At 37.2% G+C, this 10,815-nt stretch overlaps 1 protein-coding gene across 1 annotated transcript; it reads right to left on the reverse strand.

The window, feature by feature from the left end:
* Positions 1-2,657: 2,657 nt before the first annotated feature.
* Positions 2,658-9,870, reverse strand: LOC143534144 (protease Do-like 2, chloroplastic). The gene is made up of 20 exons (XM_077028719.1): positions 9,553-9,870; positions 8,497-8,673; positions 7,834-7,884; positions 7,381-7,454; positions 7,226-7,289; positions 7,008-7,052; positions 6,508-6,615; positions 5,763-5,840; positions 5,553-5,619; positions 5,372-5,430; positions 5,171-5,270; positions 4,958-5,094; positions 4,755-4,858; positions 4,514-4,601; positions 4,315-4,400; positions 4,195-4,219; positions 4,031-4,102; positions 3,869-3,919; positions 3,687-3,747; positions 2,658-3,291 (listed from the first exon to the last, which is right to left on the reverse strand). Exons 1-20 carry the CDS (start codon positions 9,736-9,738, stop codon positions 3,044-3,046), a joined length of 1,881 nt encoding a protein of 626 aa, XP_076884834.1. The 5' UTR covers positions 9,739-9,870; the 3' UTR covers positions 2,658-3,043.
* Positions 9,871-10,815: the final 945 nt, after the last annotated feature.

Consider the following 10,815-nt stretch of genomic DNA (forward strand, 5'->3'; position numbering starts at 1 on the left):
GACGGGACGTGCGCCGTAAAATCCGCACCCACGCGCCCAAAAAATTGCGCCCACGCGCCTGAAAAAGCGTCTGGAATGACCATGTACTGTCACGTCGCCATAACTTCCTGCACGTCCTGACACTGTCAGAAGAAACCGTCGGACGACGTTTCAACAGTTTGGACTGTTCTTATCATTTCACCAACTCTTCGAATTTCAAAAAGATTCAAAAAGATTCAAAAGTAAGCGGGACTATACCCCTTACCTCGGCAACCAAGTAACTATAAGACGGGTGCGGGTACAGTGTCAAGGCAAAACCCTTCACATACTTAGCACCCGCAGGGAATTGAAGCCAGGAATACCTTGGAAGTAAAGTAACTATAAGACGAGTGCGGGTACAGTGTCAAGGCGAAACCCTTCACATACCTAGCACTCCGCAGGGAATTGAAACCAAGAAGGATCTTCTGGGCCATGCTTGCGGAAACGGGAATAACATCCCCGCATAGCGGGAACGTCGAGAACTAGATTGTTTGAAGCTCCAAGATGGAATTGGTTGTTTTAACATAATTGATCACTATGTTCAAAACTACCAAAACCTCATGGAGAATCTACACAAGTGGAACTCAACGCTCCTGACTTGCGATGAGGTTACACACCAACCCGCATCATACCCAAAGATCAAGCAGAAAAGTCGGGAATTTCTGCGTGACATTAGGGAAACCGCGGGAAGAATCCCCACGGACAACCTTAAAACTAAATCCTTTTCAAAACCCCTTGATTAAGTCCAAAGTTCACCTCACTTATTAACAATTCATGAGAAGAACATTGAACTGGGGGGACTTGAAGAGGTAGGTCCCAGCAGAGCCCAGTTGGACCCGCAAGACTCACCTTGAAGAGGGACGTTTGCGCAAGGACCAACTGGTTCCGCAGGACCCACCATGCTCAGAGATGAAGACCTTACGCGCGGTACGCCAGCTGTTCCCGCAGGGAAAGCCTCCCAATGGTGAAGTACCCCGCCTGTCCCCGCAGCTGCGGATACAAGCAATCAGGGAAGGCTACCCGCACTAATAGCAAGGCTACACGTACAAGGCACTAACTCAATAATTCAGTGTCACCTGAAGGAATGAGCAAGGCGGGAATACTCCCGCCCAAATGAGCCCGTCCGTATGCTTCTGGAAGATCTTTTGTACTATATCCCTGCCAAGGTATGGACAAAATAGACAAGATCTGACCAAAGCAGCCCATGAACCAATCACAGGGTGACAGCTCACCGACAAATTTACGAGGAGCATGCCCTAGTACTGTTTGTCACTATTAGCCGCTGCCTACTCACCAACCCTTGTCGTGGCACGCACATAGCCTGCAGTTGGTGGAAAGGGAATAGTACACAGCCGGCCTGGTCACTATCAGCCGCTGCCTACCCACCAACCAGCATGGCACGTGCGTAGCCCATAGTTGGTAGAACAGGAATATTATACAGCTGGCTGTACCTGCTTGGAAACCTACCTTCGGCTATAAATACTCCAACACCTTGGAACGGTAGGATCATCTGGTATTTTACCTTCACTAGCTATTTCTCTCAATATACACTTATATTCAGAGCAATCTAGTCTGATTCTCACGCCGGATGGTGGTCACAAGGAGGAACCCCCCCCCCCCCTTCTCAGTGACGAGCTCACGGTCTGTTTTGCAGGTCATCTGAAGAACATCCTTCTTTGCCGGACCTAACCCTCGTGGTCTGTTTTGGGGTCACTTAGTGTTTCTTCAGTCTCTATTTACATGACACATAAATTATGAAATGCACTGACGACTATGCAAACATGACCAAAAAGACTTATTCAGAGTATATGGCTATGATACACAATTTTTCTCTTGCGTTATATGAATGATATGCTTCTTAAAGGCTTCTCTAATAATCTGCTTGATAGCACTATCACTTTTTGTAGCGAGTGACTCACGTCCTCATTATTTTTTAGGGAGCGATACTGCTTGCAATATTTATCTAACAATTATGCAAAAATGTCCAATGAAAAGCCAACTACTCCACCAACTCTAAAGTTAGTTTAGGGGCCTTTACTTAAGGACCATATCTATCACTTTTTTGTTTGTTGGTGCTCTACAATACCTAACTTTCGCTAAACGAGATATCTGCAGTTTAACAGATCTCGTTACATCATATGAGATGCTACTGCAGCATAATTAGATGGCCGATTCAAGAGGCGCTTTGTATTCTCAACTTTCCCCTTCTGGTTATTGTGTTTCCTTTGCTCTTTTTTTTAACTATGTAATTTAAATGGTAAGATCGGTGTCTCACAACCAAAAGGTTGTGAGTTGTAACCTTTGTCCAAAGGAAAATTAGGCCCCAACCCCAATCCCTTCATTGTTCTTTGCTTTGTTCCTTTGTTGTTTATTAAGACAGAATCAACACTATTTTCCTTTTATATAATCCGATCCGATACAACATCAATACATCAAGCATATTGAAACATACACTTTTGAGCGGCGAAGATTAAGTTGCGCATTCTTCATGTTCATTCAAGCACATAAAAGGCTCCATATTATATCCAATATCCTTGTTATAGTTATGTTTAGCCTCGGGTTTGTTATGTTTCCTACTCTACATATTCTTCATTGTATCTCAGCGAGTGATACGCATAATCATAAAAAACACTATTTTGAATAATCAATTTAAAATGCAAAATCTCAAACACCCCAAGTAACACAAAAAGAGGGTTGATTTTCTTCCAACCATAAACCCATGTGATAATGGGGATTATAAGCTGACTGAACTAAATGAATTTTGGGTGTTTTCCTATAAATAATTAAAAATAAACTAAAAAAATCATCAAATAACTAACTCAGTATACAGATACAACAATTTGCTTGCTTGCTGTGACGTTTTCACCCCCCCCCCCCCCCCCCCCCCGCAAAGCTGCAACTTCTACAATTCTCCAACAGCGCGTTTATGAAAGTTACAAAATTTCATCGATTTGCAGCCGAACTCGAGCCTTAAAAATATGGCTGCAATATGGGCCGAGGCTTGGATTTGGGCCAGGAAGAGAAATCAAGCCCATTGAAGCCCGTCAAACCCGAAATCTGAATTTGTGACAGGACTGTCACCAAGATCATGGTGCTCGATTACTTGATTTTCACCAACGGGGTCCACGTATGGTTCTAGAAGATCAGAAGATCTCTCTGATGGTATGCCATAATCTTTAAGGATGCATGGTGAGGCGGATGAAGAAGCTTCTCGTTCCGAAACCGCAAGATAATTGTCTTCAAATTCAAAAACCAGGTATTTGTCCGTGCATGCTATTGGAAACAGTAACATCATAAGGATCAGAAACACCAAATATGGTATCAGAAGGGGCAGTTTTGTCAAATTCAGGAAACCATGTTTCCAAATAGGCTTTTTTCTTAATCTTTTGGGTTTTAAATGGTGAAATAATGTATAAGCTCGTGAGCTACTTGAGACAGACTCACTATAAGCTTGAATTGAGCCCAACTAAACGAGCTCGAGCTTGAGCCTAATAATAAGCTTCTTTAGTAAAGGAACCCGAGTTTCACTTACCCGAGCTCGAGCTAGATCGCAAGCCTAAACGAGACTATTATTTATATATTAGTTATTATATAGGTAATTATGATAAAAAAAATTAATAAATTATATGTATTATTGTATTTATAAATTAAGCTTTATGTGCACTCACAATCGACAAGATGAGCAAGATGGTGAATATTCTTTATTCGCGTTCCATTGAACTTCAGAACCTGTGGATTATTTTACATAATAAGGTTAGTATTTCAGAGTAAAATAACTATGGAAAGACAAAAACAATAATATGAAATAACATATAGTGATACATTACTGATCAAAAAAGAAATTACTTGCCTGCTCATTGCTCATATCCTCGTACCCGATGTTAACTTCATTTGCCAATACCTGCAAGTTTAATACAAGATCAGTAAAGTAAACCTTTAATAAAGTTCTATTAGCCTAATGACATGTTTGACCCATTTTTACACGTTTCTATTTTTCAATTAAATACTTTACCTGTGATAAGATCACAATCTGTTCTCCTTTGAACCTCGCCATAGAGTACCGTGCCTTTGTCAATAATTTTAACTAAAAAAGGAAAAATAACCAAATGAATTTCTAAACGAGCACATTTCCTGAAAAATCACCACAGGATATAAAAAAAAGGAAAATACTCTTACCCCAATGCTGTCTTCACATTCCTCACTGTCAAGAAGAAAATATGAAAAAGAGAACAAAAGCATTAAATCAATATATAGTTAAATAAATCCTACATAAATTACACCAAAATGAATACATACTCTATTAGTGGTTCTGATAGAGGAGTAAAAACTAAGCCAGCTACTATCAAGTATGACGGTTGACCACCTTCAATATGATACGGTACCTACAGTGTAAAAGCCACACCATCAGGTATCAAATTAGTCACAGTCACAGTCACACCATGAATTTTCATATTAGCAATTAGCAAGTTATTTAGTGATTATGAGGATCACATACCAAATGATAACGCGGATTCATAGCTGTGTGAACTTTCATAAAAGCCCCTGATCTGATGATTCCAAGCTCCGCCATATCCCCAGTGAATCTGGAAATCATGATGTTTCACATGCGAAACGAGTCGAAATTTAAGGTTAAAAGGTTGTTAGATATTGAGTTTGAATGTTAGTTTATTAATTGGATTATCGGTTTTGGATTGTTTATTGGTTTAATTAGTTTTGAGTCATAAAAAAGGCTTTACTTTTGACTGATGAGGTAGCGGAATGCAATGCGTTCGGTTGACCGAAACGGGACCGTCCCTTCTGACCCAACTTCTACACCATCAAAGCTTACAATTACATCTCCCTGAAAAGTAAAAATATACATATATAAATATTAGTATTCAAATTTCACTTTATAATAATTTTCATAACATGAGTATGTTAAGTTTAGATATTAGTATACCTCCTTCAAGACATTACTGGCACCAGAAGTGGGCTCCACACGGCGGACAAGTACACCCTCATTGGACGGCACTTTTAAGCAGGCGCGTAAGGCTGGATTCTCTAACTTTTGTAATAATATTCCAAGGGAAGGGAAACCTGAAACTTTAAGTATTAATAATATGATGATGAATGAAACGAAAATAGGTGTACTCAGTAAAGGAAACAGTCTCACCGGTATACTTCCCATTTCTCTCATAATCATCTAAGAAATGAGACACGACCGTTGTTGGAATTACATACCCAATGTTTTCAACATCATCAGACCTGTACACCTAAAAAGATAAATAGGTGTAAATAACATAAGATATTAGATGATAATTTGACATAAGGCTCTTTTCTGATAACATATGGAGAATATTAAACCCTATTTTACCTGAAATGCTACACCGATGCATTCTCCCTGATCATTGAAAGCGGGACCACCACTATTACCTACAAAATAGCTGGTATAAGTGGTGGTTACAACGGGAATAAACATATAGCATCATGACATTATTAATTCAAAAGGAGAAATATACATATCTTAAAAAATACACAAGAAATGTAGATTTTACCAGGATTAATTGCTGCATCAATTTGAATGCCCAACAGTTCAGCTGACCCATGAGCATAGGAGGTAACCTATCATTAAAATCCAATTTCCATCAAAACATGCGTCATAACTGGACTTCTTTATTTTTACCACAAGCAACATTATCATGGCACATCTTCGTATTCAAATATTAATAAAAAACTTCAAACAGCTAAAAGATTGTAGAGCAAACCTCTATTCGAGATACAACCCCTTTGGTCACTGAAATGGTGTCTCCGCCAAGTGGATACCCTACAACAGTAACTGGATCCTGTAGACGAAAAGTTTGTACTTAAAAACACAGATCATATAAATTTTCTAATTTTGGTTCAGTTAATATTTTCAAGTTACATTCTATAGTTTTTAATGATCCTTAAAATAAATTCCATTGATTTATATCTTTGTTTAAGGGAGGAAAAGTATGTAAACGAACCGACCATTCAATGAACAGTTTGTGAACAGTTCGGTGTAAAGTTCATTTGGTTAAAAGAACAAATATGAACACATCTCTCGTTCTTTTATTTATGTTCGTGAACGTTTGTTCATTTAATTTTGTATATGTTCGTTCATTTATGTTTGTTTTAAGTTCGTTAGCATATATATTAAAATTAAAACTTTTGGCCCATGACTGCTTGGTTTTAGTTCTAATAACTTTTTCGTTTTTAGGCCAACACATTTTTCTTCACGTTACTTTTAACTGGTTTTAGCTCAGTTATTCGTTCATCAATGCTCAGTTATTTTAGTGAACCGTTAATGGATGAACATGTTCATGTTCATTTTCTTAACAAACAAGAAAACAAAAACAGTAAACCACTGTTCGTTTAGTTATTTGCGTTTGTCCGTTGTTAGGTTAAAGTTAACGAACGAACACGAACATGCTTCGTTTGTGTTTGGTCGGTTTGTTTGCAAGCCTAGAGAAAACTGTGCAGGAAATTAACCTGAAGACGAGGCAAATGACCGAACTGAAGTGGCTCGGCTCCTTTCCAGAATTTCTCATTTTCCACTGAGAGCAAAGCTATGTCACATTCCATGCCTTTAGCTAAAACCTGCAAGTGAATTGTTAATAATAACATGAGAAGCAGTATCTACGATATATTTACTTACAAGATACAAATAGTAAAGTTAGGGTGTGCATAAAACCAAAATAACGGACATAACCGAGCCCAACCTACAACCGGCGCTTTGGTTTTATGTTTCTTAACAAACTGAAAAAAACCAAACCGCGTCGTAACAACAAAACTGACTTTTTTAACCAAACTGAAAATCGACATTTGTTATTGAATTCATAGACTATAACTTCTAAGCCCAAAATCGATCCAAACCAACCCATGCACGCCCCTAAATTAATAGTGTGATAATAAGTCGTGATAACTTTTGAGATTATATTTACTTTGGCATGATAAGAATGAGTTTTACTCTATTCTATTAATAACAATACCTTCGCCACATACTTGGTATCATCCCCCCTTCTCTTGACTTTGACCTGAAATCAGTGAAAATGCTGGTACTCAACAATAGAAACATATGCGTCTGTGTGAAATCAACAACTCCGCTAAAGAAAGCTTTTTTTGTTAAATTATCTACTTATTTTACATAACCTGGTTTTTTAATTAAAATAATATCATATAATCAATAAAGAACGGTGAAATAACCTACTTGTGTGTTATGTTCAACACAATGAGCATTTGTCAAAAGCTTTCCGTCACCAATCATGAAAGCACTGCATCAACAATGAGAAACAACTGTTTTGACTATTGGCATAGAAAAGTATTACAACTTTTGCTTGCATGGAAAGAAATAGATACACATACCTTCCTGTACTTGTATACTGTCGTTGCTTTTGCCAAGGGAGGGAATAATCAGGTGCAGTATGAGTACAATAAACCTATAGAAAATAAATAAACAGCAATATTGTTAAAAGCTAACCATGGTTAGCAACAACTATGAAAAGAAATGTTAGCATTAACTGAAACTATATAAATGCATAAACCCTTCGTCCCAAATTACATATGATTATCACCACTTTCTTGGTTACAAAATAAATGAAACTATGAAGTTTTGGTAGGATGTGACTTCACATTTTGCAAATGAAGCCAAAATATAAGATCTAAGATATCTTTAGAACCTTTCTCTGGGTGCAAAAGATAACATATTTTTTTTAAAACAAATAGCATTATATAATAATGTATAATCATTGATGTGATTTTACTATCAATGAAGGAGGTAGTTTGAAATTATCAAATAGATTCTTATATTATGCTTACCTTCACAACAGCGTTCAGAAAAGAAGCATCTTGAATTTTAGCAGTCTCACCCTGGAAAAGAGAAGGTGGTTAAACTTGCAGTTAACTAAGGGTCACTTTCACAAGTAACGGGTCAAACAAATGAAACCGGATGATGTAACTTAGATAAGATGCTAGATTACACAGGCAAAATCATAAAAATGTGACTACCTAAATTAGGATCTATTTGAAGTATTAAAACATTCCAACAGTAATAAAACATCCGGTTTTAGTAGGATTGGCTTTGCTATTCAAAAGGGGGTTGCGGCGCAGCTTGTTGCCCGTTTGCCTGCCACTTTATTGTAATCGTTTTGAGTTTAATGAGACATATATAATTGCATAAAAAAAGCAGAAGATAGCACCAAATCATTCATCCTTAAAAACCAAACATACCACAGGATCTAATGAGGTTTATAATGAAATTTGAGAAACAGACAGCTAGAAAATATATAATGCTATAGTTTGTCATGAATCCAACTACATGTCTCATCATGGAATCTACTGAGGCATATAATGAAATTTTAAGTAACAGACAGCTAGAAAATATATAATGCAATAGTTTGTCATGAGTCCAACACCAACTACATGTCTCATCATGAAAAGTTAAAAAGAATCAAATCATGAATTGGAATAATCACACAATACCTGTTGATCTTTCATGTTACCCATAAAACCTTTGGCGTTTTTTCTCTGTGTACTAAACGACTTGAAGGCGGTTGACTGAGGTTGTTCTGTATTTTTCATATCACTGTAGTCATCAGCATTCGAATATTGTCTTTCATCTCTTGATTTTCTTGAAAGCTTTTGAACATTAGCTTCTTTCTAAAATGCAAATACACCAACATAGCAAATTACTCATCAAAATTAATGAAAATTGACTTTATAGTATCAAAAAGAACAAGCAACAACTTAAAACTTATTACAATTGGAGATGTTTTCTTGCATTAACTATATGGCACACCATTTCTACAACTATACAAGAAAATATTTGTTTGCACAAAGATCTAGCAGCTAAAATGTCTTGTGCAAGTGAGACCCTAATGATAATGAACCAAACGCTCTTAAGTTTTCAGTTGCATTACATCACGTATATGAATGTGTTCCATGAGTCAACTTATTCAAACAGAAAGAGCCATAGTAAAGGGCTATGGCTCAATTTAGCATCACATTTCATCTAAACCCTAACTCAACCGTTAGGTCATCTAATCGTTTACAGCATGTTAACGAGAACAAGCAACAACGGAAGATCATTTCTTGCATTGACCATATAGCACACCACATCTCCACAACTCTAGACGAAAATATATGTTTTCTCAACAGATTAGCGGCTAAAATATCTGTTAACAACGAACCAAATCATGCTCTTAAATTTTCAGTTGCATCACATTCACATCACATCACATATATGAACGTGTTCCATAAGTCAACTTAGTCAAAGAAAATAAGCCCTAGGTTAGCGCTAAATTTAGCATCGCATTTCATCTAAACACTAACTAACCACTAGGTCAAAACATCCGCATAAATTAAACGATAAACGATGAAATTAGGTTAAATCACCTCCAAATCTCTCAAAAACCTAAAGTCAACTAACCAGCACAAATTCCACTAAAATTCAAAACTATCACACACATACGCAGCTGAAATCAACTGAAAACAAGCTAATAACAGTTAATAACTGGATGAATATGAATATGAATATACCTGAGGTGATGATTTACGAGGAGTGTGTTTCTTCTTCTTCGGATTCTGACTGCTACTGGTGGTGGTAACTGCTGCTTTAGGAATGACTAAACGAGTAGCTGAAATTTTCGGTGAGAAGAATAGACGTTGAGAGGAGCGAGAGGTACTGAAGGCGTTAAACCAGGAAGATGCGACGGCGATCGCCATTGTTCACGGCGGCCGGTGGTGGTGTTGTTGGAGGTGTAATTGTTATGTAAATTGAGCTCTCTCTTTCTCTCTGCCTTATCCGCTCTTTTCAGTCAAGTTTATTTAACGTCACTTGCTAAAATAGTCCCTGGTTTTTATATTTTGTTTCAAAGTTGATGTAAAATATAAGTGGATTGCACACGGTATGATATTAGGTGATACTTAGCTTAATTATTTTAAAACATACATGCAGACATACATACATGTTTACCTAAGCCGTACTCATAAATATCATATTTTTATTTTTTGTTAGCATTTTTTTATTTGCATGCCGTCACCACACCCGCACCACCTAGGGTTCCGGAATATAACCATGTTCTGAAATCTCAAGGCGATTGAAATTCCACCATCACCACAACCTAGTGTTCCGAAACAGAATCTGGCAACGATGAGCAATGGTAGCGCCTACGGGTTGTAAAAAAGGAGGATAAATTGTTAGAACGAAAGAAGCACAAATCGAAAGGTTATAAACTCATTACCGAAACCAATAAAGAAATACAATAGATCACGTTGTGAATTGTTATTATAAAGTACCAGCTTTTTAATTCGCACTCTGTGAACTCTTTATTCTTTGTTGGTTGTACACTTGTACCAAATGTTGGTTTCTTGGTTTGTATCTCAAGCATTATAGCATCTCTAATGATAGTTGGAAACAGACGTGTCACCTCACCCCCTAACCCCAACCTATCCCCCCCCCCCCTTCTTCTCTTTCTTCTCACAGAACTGTCCTTAATCTCGGACACTTCTGGCACTCTCTCTCGTCATATCTATATGTGTACATCATCATTGGAGATGCCCTTAATAAACCTTTTGTTGTCTTTTATGTTTTGATTAATGATTAAATAAATGAAAGCCTATGTTATTGTTTATGTCATTAATGTCTCTTAATAAACTGATCTATAGTATTTGTGCTTTTCTTTTGTTCTAATAATTCCATACTTATTACCAACACAAATATTTGGGTTGATCGTTGATACTCATTTTGACCCATTACCCTATTCCACAATAGTTGATTTTGAGCGTTTTTAGAAGGCAAGC

The sequence above is a fragment of the Bidens hawaiensis genome, unplaced genomic scaffold (assembly GCF_021521415.1).
Source record: "Bidens hawaiensis isolate Kalapana, Puna unplaced genomic scaffold, B.hawaiensis_p1.1 tig00010069_1, whole genome shotgun sequence".
Classification (NCBI taxonomy): Eukaryota; Viridiplantae; Streptophyta; class Magnoliopsida; order Asterales; family Asteraceae; genus Bidens; species Bidens hawaiensis.